Raw genomic sequence first — 12,740 nt, 5'->3', positions numbered from 1 at the left:
AGATTGAATATGTCCATCCAGAAAACTAAACCTGCTTCTTTTCCCCTCCAACCTCACTACCAACTAGTAAGGTCCTGGCTGGTTTGGAGCAGTTCATTGGACTAAACATCTCATCATGATAGGGGCTGATGCAGCTCTCCTTGAAGTCTATGGAAAGACAATGAGAGTTGGATCTTACCTTTAAATCATGCTACAAGAATGTGAAATGCTTCCAGGAATTAACATTTTGTACCTTAAAACTTAATGGTATTTCTGTGGTATTTGTATGAGGGAGAATATGCAAATGTTCACCATTTTGTCAATTTAGTACGAGTTTTTTTAATATACCAGAACAGATACTAAACATTAAGTGCTAGTTACATGCCAAACTCAATGTGCAAGATTCAGCTGTTTTGAGTTATTTCACACACATACAAGTTATTTCAAACACATAGAGGAAACGTATTTTCTTTTCTCCTTTTCATAACTGAAAGGTCAAACGTCTTTTTGCTCAAACTTGCCAAAATATTCACCTCTGCACAAAGATCAAAACATGGAAAATGTATGTCCCTAAGGTGAATATTTTAATTAGTTATGGCCTTTGAAAATGCTGAGCTAGCAAGGAAACAGTTTGCAACCTAAACTTTGACACTTACTTCCTTTCGTATTTAAAAAAAGTATATGCACCACAGTTCTTAGGAACACTTATACCTGTTTCTCTTTAGCAATGGGTTTGGGCCACAAAGTTTAGATCCGGCTCAGAACTTGTTTGGGTTCTTCCAATTCAGGGTTTTGGGTCAGTATCCATCTCTAATTTCAGTATACATATTCAGTGAATTAGTCTGTTCTCTTTCAGGAAGAGATGCCATTTTGATGACACTTCAAAGCAAGGATTCAGTGTAATTCAAAGTACAGTAGGTTTGAGAGACAGCAGCCCCATTAGAAAGCAATTTGACTCTATTCTAAATTATCAAGTTTTTTAAACAATTTGTTTAATTTAGCATTTGATTTAATCATTGTTAAATCAACTATTTTCTTTTCAATCATAGATCTTAATTTATAATTCCAAAGCTTCATAATTTCCAGTGCCTTCACAGTTTTCTTTACACTTGTAAATGTATACTGTTTGCAAGGTAGCATGATGACCATCAGCTAACATTTTCAAATGCTGAAGGCAATTCTTTCAATTCAACTTTGTAGGAAACAGACATCTTCCAAACTGATTGGTAATTATCATTTTTATTTTAGACATTTTTATAAACAATTTTAGTGATTTACTCCTCTGCGTAGTTCAACACAGAAATCTCTGTTCCTGCTGCTATTGCCTATATCCTGGACCCTAGGATATTTTTGATATAACACTAGAGATTTCCTTTATACTGGCATTCTTAGTTACCTTGGAGGACCTTCCTTTCTTTCTGCTTACTGACCATTACTAGCTAGGTATTTTAAAGTACTTACAAAAGGACTCATCCCTCACAAGCTGGTGGAAATGGTGGCAGACTTGGGCAACCTGAGAAAGCTCTTTATGGGAAAACAATGAGAAGATGCATAGCCACAGTTCATCAGGAAGAAGCAGCCACAGTGAGAGGTCACTCTCACGTTTACTATCCTAAAAACAAATCAAAGTAACATGCTATTACAAGGAACAGCGAACAAATACAATGCATTTTCTTGCTGACAGCTAACTCCCGTCCATGCCAAACAGTAAAATAAACAAATCAGATTCAGGTACCGAAGAAAAGAACATTTTCTTCTGTTTCACTGGCAAGCAAAGTGAGAGGAGACTTTAATGCAAGGTGACAGTCTATTTCTCCTCTTCCATTTCCAATCTGAGGCATCAGAACCATGTATTTTTTAATTTTACCCACCTTGACTTTGGGTTAGCTGGCCACAAAATCTGGGGCTTAGCCTGCTGGTCAGAAGGAATGGGGATCTAGCATTCTGATCAGCCACACCCTTATTAGCCGGCTCGGTTCAATAATTCCAGATCTGGAATCTGTTGGTTCTGCTTAGCTCTCCCAAGTTGGAAACACAGCCTGGAACACACTTACGCCACTTTGAGGACACATGAAGAAAATGACCAACCACCTCTCATTTTTTTAAGTGCTTCCTATGGTTTGCAGACATAGGGCCAGATTGGCCTCTACACAGGAAAAGTATAGGAGACAGGAAAACTCAATGTATAAAAATCTTATAACATTTACACAGCATTGACCTGTATGGGCAGAGATTTGACTCCATACGCCCACAAATCCCCTGAACAACAGTGCTTTCTGGTACCACACCCTCCACGATGACAGAGCTTCTGAAGAACAATTTTTTCCCTTAGGAATGTACTAAACTTCACCATGTTACTTTTATTTTATAATACTTCACCGGAGTTGTCATTCAAGGTAGCCATAGATGGGCTTCAATCCCCATCTCTTCTACAAAATTCTCCATCTGAATGCCAATAAGACTTTTTGTCTGCAGAATAGAGTGTCTTTTTATTACCTAACAACTCAATTTTAAGACAAGTCTCATAAAAGCTCTCCAGTTCTCTCTTTTTCAAAATATAGTTATAAAATTACCATTTTGCTGTTCTTACAGCAGATACATAATTAATAGAAATTTGTTCACATTAGAAAACAGATTCAAATGACCAGATTAAATAAAGTACTACAAACTTTTCTAAAAAAGGTAAATAAATATATAAAGAAGTTACTGCTTTGATGAATTTGGCTCTGGGTTATTAAGGCCTGATCCAGAAGGTGGAATATTTTGGGCAGACAAGATCCTTTATTTGTAAAGACCGGATTTGTGGTTAGTATAAAAAATAGATTTCAAAATTCTGAAACACCAGCATGTTTCATATACAGCTAAGGAGCTGATGCAGACACTTACCCAATTTACTGTTTCCTCAAAACCTTGAAATGTACTTTTGCAAGGTTGCTTGGAGTCAGTGCCTGGGTGAAAGAGAAATTATTCTGGAATCCCAGAGCTACATGAAAGTCTGTTTGTTTGGTAATAGAGAGCAACATATGAGGAAAAGATGAAGCAATATTTCCATTTGGCCATACTATAAATAATCAGAATGACAGAAATTAGAGATGAAAAAGACCTGGTAAGGTATTTAGTTTACCTCCTGTTAGGGCAGGATTCTTCCCACCTGCCTTTAATGTAAAACAAACAAACAAACGCAGCAGCCACATATAGAAAAATATATTTGGTGGTTCTACGTATCAGTATCTTGCCAGTAGCACCAGATTTTCAAAAGCTGGCCTCCCTTTTTATGACTGCAAATTATGGGGGCAAGTAGTTGCACGCATAGTTTTGTGCCATAATTATGTGTGTGTGTAATTATTTGGGCACAAACATTGTCATATGTACGTCTGAGGAGCAATTCGATCATTAGACATCCATGTAACCTTAACGTAACTATGCTGACAATTTTACAGGTGAAAAAAAAGAGGCTGATGAAGGCAGGAAGCAAATGCTCGTACTTAATCTCTAAAACTAACCTAAACACAGAACTAGATAATGATATTCCCATATTAGTAGGAGGATAGATTTCGTGGCTTTAACAGCTCTTTTCCATCTCTAATATATCAGGCATTCCAACGGAATAATGTATTTTTGGCAAATATTCAAATCAAACTTTTTTCTGTCTTGGTGAGTGGTACAATTATTAATTGAATTACATTAATTTTTTCTGTCACTACAGCTGCTAACAGACCAGTTGCCTTATACTCACTATACATTAAAAAAATAATCAAACATTTGTCAGTACAAAGGCCACTCACTAGAAAGCCTTTTAATCTATGCAATGTCATACACTATTCTAAATACATTATTAGCATCTTTTAGAAAAGCAAAAATGGTTGAATGCCAAAACTGTAATGCCACTGCTGACACACTGATTGTCTTTGTACGTGGAACACCATATCATCAGATAGAGATTCAAATGAACCATAGCTGCAAGTATTCATTTCAAGAGACTATTAAGAGTGCAAATGTCTGCTATATTTCTATTTTAGACACAAGTTATGTAAATAGTTATGCAATCAACCAACACATAAATAGCTGCCTATCCTGATTACTAGGGAGCACCTTAATACTAGGCACTGATGCTCAACAGTGAGTTACAAGACAAAGCTTTATGGATCACATCTACACTAAATGAGCATTCACATAGTATTGAATAAATTCCCAAACTCTTGTCCCATCATTCAATGTACCACTTCGGATAGATTTTTTGAAGGCAGACTCTTCTTTGGCTGGTCAGGAACTGGAAGAAGCAACCCCCAGCGCATTATGAGTAGACAAAACAGATTTGATTTATTCAGATGTCCTCAACTGGCTAAAAATCAAATAAAAATACTTCACAAAAAGCACTCCTTATACTGTAATCATCTGCACAGATTAGTGCTGTGTTTGTTAAATAATGTTCACACTAGAAAGAACATTCACCAAAACATGCAATTTTCTCTGCTACTTTGGATGAGCACAGGAAACTCCCTTACCCTCAATTTTGCAGTTATAAATCTGTGGAGCCATAAATATCCCCAGGATATTTCTGTTCTGCTTGCATGTAACATACCCTTGTTCAGTTTTATGGATCTCTTGACTGGCCTATTTACATTTCACTTGCCTTTAATTGAGGTCCACGCTGTTAGGCTCAGAAAAGCCTTTTAATACTCCAAAGAAATGCTCTTTATGCAGCCAGTAAATTCATTCTCTTGTTTATTGTTAACATTTTAAAGGGTGTTTATTAAAGCCATTGTCATGGAATGGGTCTCTGAAGAGTGACCACTTATTTTTAAAGGAAGGTGATCTGTTTATCCTCTGGAAGACATTGATTTCTACCTTGAATTTCTGAAATCATTTTGTTCATTTAGGATGTAATGTAACCATGTTATATCAGGCTGTGATGTTGTTAGAATTTCCATGGCAGAGTCAGGCCTGACGATATTTACTGGAGGTCTCCAAGGAAAGCCAAAGGTGCTGCAGGAAGTGGTACTGGCAATTTACAAGAAGCCATTTCCCTTCTAAATCAGGACTGTCCCAATGTCCAAACACACTGTAAAGAAGCATTGTGATGATAGCACTGATGTCTTGCAGATGAGATACAAACCCACGGTCCTGACTATTTCTGGTTATTAAAGATCTCAGCATTTTCACAAGAGAGGGACTGCAATGAGAGTCAAGGGCTCTCAGTACCTCTCCAAAAAGTGTTTGTTACCTTCCAGAATCAGTCCTCACACTAGATCTGATCAGAGAACATACACATATTACATAAGACAAAAGAAACTGGGGAAGTAATGATCTTACAAATTACAGTTGGGGAGTTAATCTTTTTAAAATATTTGTTTTTATCTTGCTGTTCTTCCCTACTGTTTAAATTATCCCTAATTTAAATTATTTTCAAATTCTCTAATCTGCATTGTTACAGTTTATTGACACTTCGAGCTACAGTTTCTTTTTAATTTTCAGGTCAGCATCTATTGATTATCACTCAGCTTTAGTTCCCTGGATAGAGTAAGCACCTGGAGAATGCAAAAGGAAGGTAGGTAAATGGGAACGAAGGTCAAAAGTGATTAAAAGGAACATAGTGAATACACATGAACACAAAAATTACATGAAACAATTTACACATCGTTCCTGTGCATATCCTAATAAAAGCTTTATGGCCTGTTAACATGCTTAACAAATATGTGCATACATTTTTACTTACAAGCATTAGCAGTCTTCACAAAAGCTACTGATGTGGTTTGATAATTAGGTGGTTTCTGCTGAGCTTTTGTAGATGTGGTAGGTTTTGGGAGAGGATATGCCTTCATCTGTCTGGAATTGACATAACCTACAGAAAGGAGGAAAGTTTTGATAATACTATAGAAGTAAGAGGTAGAAATTAATTATTAGATTATGAAATCCCCAATCCTAGTGCTCTACATGCCACAGGGATGCTACAGCTACAGGGCAAAATTCTCTGGTGTAACTCCCTGTGACAGATATGGCAATTTCCTGCAATATCCTTGAAAACCTTATTTAATTAAGTTTAAGTATCTTTGGCGTCCATTGTATTAAATGCAAAGGTTATATATTATTGTGGACCTAGATGATCAAAGGACTATACTGAACAATGTGGCAGACAAGATGTGGGACAATACAGATGAAGTCGATTTCCTGGAAAATATTTAAGAGGTGATGCATGCAAATTCTCCACCCCAGGTTATGCAAACACCCAGCCTTTCTAAGCTATGCTCTGAGGAGTGGGCTTTTGTCTGCTGATTACCTGTCACATGAGGTCAAGATCAAGGCCCCAAGCTGTATAAAGGAGACTGATCTATTCCTGCAGGTGCTTGTTCTGAGCTAAGGCTGTTATGAACTGGTAACCACAAAAAAAACCCTATATGGAGTTTGAATGACTGACTCCTACCAGAGCCTTTGTGATCTCTGGTAAACTGTAGATTCTTTATTGTTTCAATATGTTTTCTCTGTAATGCTTTCACCTGAAGAATAAATGTGCTTGCTTATAACAAGCTGTGTGGTAACTCATAACTATTGGCAATTACATTGCTCATAGCCTTTTGAAGAGAAAGCAAAGTGCAGAACTTGCCTGTTTAGGCAGTCAGACTCGCTAAGAATATCAAAGTGTAGGCAGAGATCTGTGCCTGGAAAACCCTGGTTAGAAGGGAGAGAGATGTGGGTCTCTGCCCAAGAGAAGTGACATCTGAGGAGCTAGGAATCTAGAGTGGGATGAGTCCTTGCCTCAAATACATTAGACCTTGATTAAGCAAAGTACTTGAACACATGCCTAATTTTAAGGAAACAAGTAGTCCTACTGAATTGACCCATGCTGCCTCAGGACCTTACATGACAATGCAAAGCACACCTCTTTGCACAGGCCATCCCCCTATAAAATAGCCTCAACATGGCCTATCTGGCTTTCTTGGCTTCACTGGCTTTCTTTGCCCAAAGATGTCTTCCCTAAAGCATTCAAAAAGATGCAAACTAATGGAAGGAAAAAGGACAAATAATCAGCTACTCTTTATCTCTCCATCTAGATTGTCAGTTGCACCCATCTTCATAGCATCTGAGTGCATGGCTAGGGAGTAACTATCTCTAGTCTTTGCCCAGATACTTCTGCAGATTAAAAATATCTAGTTGATAGGCAAAGTAGAAATATATAGCTAGATAGCTACTCAAAATAGGATGTGGGAGAATGGCAAACAAGAATGAGGGAACATAGACCTTTTGATCCCAAACCCGACAGCTTACTCCTCCATCACCTTAACTAAATCAGATAGGTATTAGTATCTTGTACATTAGGTTATGATTTGCTAGGAAAGGAAGAAGCCAAATTTAAATATCAGTCACGAGAAATATAGATGAAGAGAAGCACCATATGAAACCAGATACTACAGCCAAAAAACAACAGAGGGACTAGGAGAAATACTACTGTACTTCTTTATGAAACTGCTATTACTGAATCACTGTATGATGAGCTAAGAAAGGCACGCTGGCAACTGATTGCACTTCTTGAGCATTCATCCCCTCATGACCCTGAAACATTTCCAGTTAATATGGGATGGATTTCTAGCACCATACCAGCTTATGTAACAGATCTAAATTGAAAGTCTAATTTGTGCGCTTATCATGAGGCTATGTACTCTTATGTACCAAAGCAAATTTTATGCAGATATCTACTGATAGGATCATGTCTCATAAATCAGTTTTCCTGCAGACCAAAAGTCAAGCAAGCAGAACAACAAGAAAGAAGTTTAACAACATATAAATCTGGGTATTATTTTCTCAGTGAGTCTTTCACTGAGCTATTGAGATAACAAGAAATGATGCAAGACTATCATTCTGAAGAAGGCTTGTGAACACCTACAACAGAAAATCAAATAATGTAAAAAGAGATTGTTTAATGACAAAAACTCTTATTTTCAGAGTGCACTGCCTCTACAGAGGTGGGGCCTCCTCGACTAAGAGAGAAGGGTTAACCCCTGCTGTACCAGTGCATGGCTGATACACCCCATCACAGTCCTGTATCAGCCATTCCATTATCTTGCTTGGATTGATGTCAGACTGACAGGCCTATAACTGCCCATGTCAGCCTATTTGCCCTTTTTAAATATTGGCACTTTAGCTTTCTTCCAGTCTTCTGGAACTTCCCCATGTTGTAAGACTTAATGAAAATCGGCAGTAATGGTCCAGTGAGCTCCCCAGCCAGCTCTTTTAAAACTCTTGGGTGAAAGTTATCCAGACCTCCTGATTTTAAAATGTCTAACTTTAGTAGCTGATGTTTAACATTCTCCTGAGATACAAGTGGTATTAAAAAAGTGTTATCACATGATATTACTGCATCATTTTTTCCTCCCAAATACAGAACAGAAATATTTATGGAACACTTCTTCCCAGTTACATCCCTGTAAACTTTCCCTCTCCTACCCTCTGTCTCCTTTGTAGGGTGGGCCCTTAAAGGGCAATAACCCCTTTTTCTTCTGGACCCACTCACTGTGGTGAAAGCATTTTATGAAAATTTGAGAGTGTAGATTAGATTAGTCCCTGCATTGATCAGACTGATTCACTTAAAACAGGGGTCGGCAACCTTTCAGAAGTGGTGTGCCGAGTCTTCATTTATTCACTTTAATTTAAGGTTTTGCGTGCCAATAATACATTTTAACGTTTTTTAGAAGGTCTCTCTCTATAAGTCTATATATTATATAACTAAACTATTGTCGTATGTAAAGTAAACAAGGTTTTCAAAATGTTTAAGAAGCTTCATTTAAAATTAAATTAAAATGTTGATCTTACGCCGCCGGCCCGATTAGCCCGCTGCCAGCCTGGGGTTCCATTCACCTAGGCTGGCAGCAGGCTGAGCGGGGCCTGTGGCCGGGACCCTGGCTGGCAAGGGGCAGGCTGGCAGCCTGAACCCCAGACTGGCAGTGGGCTGAGCGGGGCCAGCAGCCGGGACCGCAGATTGGTAGTGGGCTGAGCGTCTCAGCCCGCTGCCACTTAGCCTGCTGCCGGTCTGGGGTTCAGTCCGCCGGCTCCTGCCAGCCAGGGTTCCAGCTGCCAGCCCCGCTCAGCCCGCCGCTAGTCTGGGATCCCGGCCCTGCCCACATAGAGTGGGTACCTTCTCCCTGGTTCTAGCCCATTGTCTTCCTCTCTCTCTGCACTGACAGAGGGTGGGAGTGCACTGAGCACAGGGCTGGGGGTGAAGGAGCGGGCTTGAGGTTGGGGTGTAGGGTCTGGCCAGGAGCTAGAATGAGGGAGGGGGCTCAGAGTTGGGGTTTGGGTGTGGGGTGTGGAGTGCTTACCTGGGCAGCTCCCATTTGGTGCAAGGGGTGCAGGTGGGAATGTGGGGGGTGAGAGGGGATGCAGGAGCTCCTGTTTGGTGCTCAGGGTGGGGGTGGGGATGTGGGGGATGCAAGAGTCAGGACATGGGGTATGAGGGGGCTGGGTACGTGTGGGAGGTGCAGAAGTCAGGGCAGGGGGCATGTGAGGGGGGTGTAGGAGTCAGGGTATGGGGGGGCTGGGTATGTGTGGGGGGTACTGGAGTCAGGGTTGGGGTCGTGGGGGGTGCAGGGGTCAGGGCAGGAGGCTGGGGGAGTGTGAGGGGAGTGCAGGGCTCAGGGCAGGGGTGTGTGTGAGGGATGCAGGGCTCAGGGCAGGGGGCTGGGGTGTGGGTGGGGGCGTAAGGGTAAGGGCAGAGGGCTGGGCGTGTGAGCTAGGGTCTTGGGGGTGTTCCCAGCCCCCGCCCAGAGTGGCTCAAGACAGGGGGCTGGAGGGGATATGCCCCCCTTCCCCAGGCCCCATCCCCACCTCTTCTCCACCTCCTCTCCGGAGCAGCGAGTGCACTGCGGCTCCACTTCTCCCTCTCCCTCGCAAGGGCCACCAGCTGATCGGCGGCGGGGAGGGAGAGGAGGAGAGGCAGAAACCCAGCATGCTGGGAGAAGAGGCGGGGGAGGGGGAGAGCTTGCTTGCTCTGCAGCAGCAGCCGGCAGAACCGAGCTTCTTCATCCTGCCTCCCCCCGCCCCACCCCGGGGGGGGGGGGGGGGGGGGCGCGCAAAAAAGAGGGACTGGGGCAGGCAGGATTTTTAATGACACACTGCTGCTGCCGGGGTCCCGGCCTGGGTTCAGCAGCGGGCTGAGCGGGGCTGGTGGCTGGGACTCGGCAGGCAGCAGCGTGCCATTAAAAATCAGCTTGCGTGCCATCTTTGCCATGTGTGCCATAGGTTGCCGACCCCTGCTCTAAGGTGCCACAAGGACTCCTCATTATTTGTACTGGAAATGTTTCAGGGTCATGAAGGGATGAATGCTCAAGAAGTGCAATCAGTTGCCAGCTTGCCTTTCTTAGCTCATCATACAATGATTCAGTAATAGCAGTTTCATGAAGAAGATGGAGTAAAAAGGTTATTTTACCTCTGTACTTGGCACTGGTGCAACCACTGATGGAATACTATGTCTAGTTCTGGTGTCCACAGTTCAAGAAGGCTCTTGATATATAGGAAAGGATTCAGAGAAGAGCCACAAGAAGGATTAAATGATTAGAACACATGCCTTATAGTGACAGACTCAAGGAGCTCAATCTATTTATCGTAACAAAGAGATGGTTAAGGGGGTAACTTGATTACAGTTTATAAATACCTACATAGGGAACAAACATTTAATAACGGGCTCTTCAATCTAGCAAAGAAAGCTGTAACACAATCAACTGGCTGCCCACCGGAGCTAGACAAATTTCGACTGGAAACAAGGCATAAATTTATAAAACAGAGTAATTAACTATTGGAACAATTTACCAAAGGTGTGGAGGATTCTCCATCACTGACCATTTTTAGATACAGATCTGATATTTTTCTAAAAGATCTGCTCTAGGAATTATTTTGGAGAACGTCTATGGCTTGTGTTATATGGCAGGTCAGACTAGATGATCACAATGGTCCCTCTTATGACCTTGGAATCTATGAACCTAAGAAAGAGCAAGAAGCAGCTGGATGAGGTCAGCGGAAGAGGAACACTGCCCTTCTTGCTCACCAGAACTTATATATTTATATATTTTATATATATTTATATATATTTATAACTCACCAATCAGGCCCAGAGTTTGGGCTGGCACCACGCATCCATACACCCACCCATGAAATTTGCAAAAGGACCAGTTTTCCTCATGACCCACTCTGGGCTTTATACTAGTCGCCCTTTTTTCCTTAGGGATTGCAGGGGAGTCGGCTTCCTCACAGTAAGTCTGGGACTCTGGGGTTAGGTTCTAACATTGTAACTTAGTACATAAACCCCATGGCAAATGTCCAATGCAGGTACTCCTTAGGAAGGTATAAAGGGTTATCAGAGAAAATGGACTGGAAAAGGATTTGAAAGAAAGCATCCCTTAAGGAGCTGAGGAACAGGAGGTTGGGACTTCTACATTTGGTACAGCAGGGAGCCAACTCCCTCCTTTTAGAGCCCCCTTTTAGCTCAGACAATGGGTGAGCAGTGGGGTATCAGCACTGGGATGGCTGGGACCAGGTTGCAGATCATGTAGAAATGATTAAGGAATGATGATGTCCTGCACTGTAAAATTCATTGCCAGGTATTGCCAGATATTTTAAGAGAATAAACTTGCAGCCTAATTAAACTATATCCATTGCCTCCTGTCCTTCTTGCAGCAGTAGACAAGGCTCTACTTCGTATTCTTTGTTCATTTGTGCTCATCTCAGTGATGTACAGGATCCTTGCGTTGAGTGATCTCGCCAATAAATGGGATAACAACAATTTGTTTTTAATGTGAAATCTACAAACTGAAAAGCACAAATAAATCAGCTCAATGTGGATAGGGCCTTCAGCAAGAGCAAATGCTTATACCAATGAAGGTATCTCCAAGAAGATGGACAATGTGGGGGAGGGCAGAGAATCACTGGATAGATGACATGCAAGGTATTACAGTAAGATATCCACATTTTTATTTGCCTTCTAAATTATTCTTCTCAGGTGAAACTCACAATACCTAATACGGGGCCATGAAAAGCCCTGTGTGTGTGATTCCAAAAGAAAGAATAAGCAAGGAGGCTCTAGATATGGTCATGGATATATCAAAACTACCAAAAATATCACAAAGTCTGCTGCTGCCTCTGCACACCCTGGAGTCAAGATTCATGGGGCTCTCCCTATAGAAGTGCAGAGGGTAAAGTTTAGTAGGTGGTTGGGTAAGTGGTAGTGGTCAATGGACCCATTAACTGTGCAGATCCAACGTGCACAGATCCTGCACAGTAAGGTTGTAGCAAGCTATGTCTGCTATTAGACCACAAAATACACTAATGGACACAGGCTGGCTGAGCAAGTGCTCCAAGTCTAGCCTCCTGGCTAGGAGAAGGGAAGATTCCATCTTTCTCAGTCTCCATATTCGTCCTCCCTGTGCAAAGCCTGTTTACTTGGGCTTTGGTGAGAGGTGTGGTGGCTACCCAAATTTCAGCCCTAGTGACTATTATCCATTTAACACATCACTTTTCTCACAAGGAAGAGAAGAGGAAAGATAAGAGATATGGCAGAGGGGCTCTTTAAATCCCCATAGCAGCAGATCATTTCTCCCTTTTTTCATCTGTGCTTTTAATTAAAATATTAAAAATTAGAAATAGATTTGATCCCTTAGAATACAGTTACATGTGCTATTTCAGAAGAAAGTTCAGATTCTGGAGTCTAGCCAAACTCCCCCTCCCTCTCCACTATCAAAAGTTACATGCTATACATGCATCAAACCAGATACATATTT

General features: G+C 41.5%; 1 protein-coding gene across 1 annotated transcript in view; it reads right to left on the bottom strand.

Moving 5' to 3' along the window:
* Positions 1 to 12,740, bottom strand: part of LOC144265379 (uncharacterized) — a 94,181-nt gene that overhangs the window by 81,331 nt on the left and 110 nt on the right. Inside the window, exon 2 of the mRNA XM_077818023.1 lies at positions 5,696 to 5,821. Within this exon, the coding sequence (XP_077674149.1) occupies positions 5,696 to 5,821 (126 nt within the window). The remainder of the gene's footprint in view (positions 1 to 5,695; positions 5,822 to 12,740) is intronic.

This window comes from Eretmochelys imbricata, chromosome 5 (genome assembly GCF_965152235.1).
Source record: "Eretmochelys imbricata isolate rEreImb1 chromosome 5, rEreImb1.hap1, whole genome shotgun sequence".
Classification (NCBI taxonomy): Eukaryota; Metazoa; Chordata; order Testudines; family Cheloniidae; genus Eretmochelys; species Eretmochelys imbricata.
This window is presented reverse-complemented; position numbering and strand designations above follow the sequence as displayed.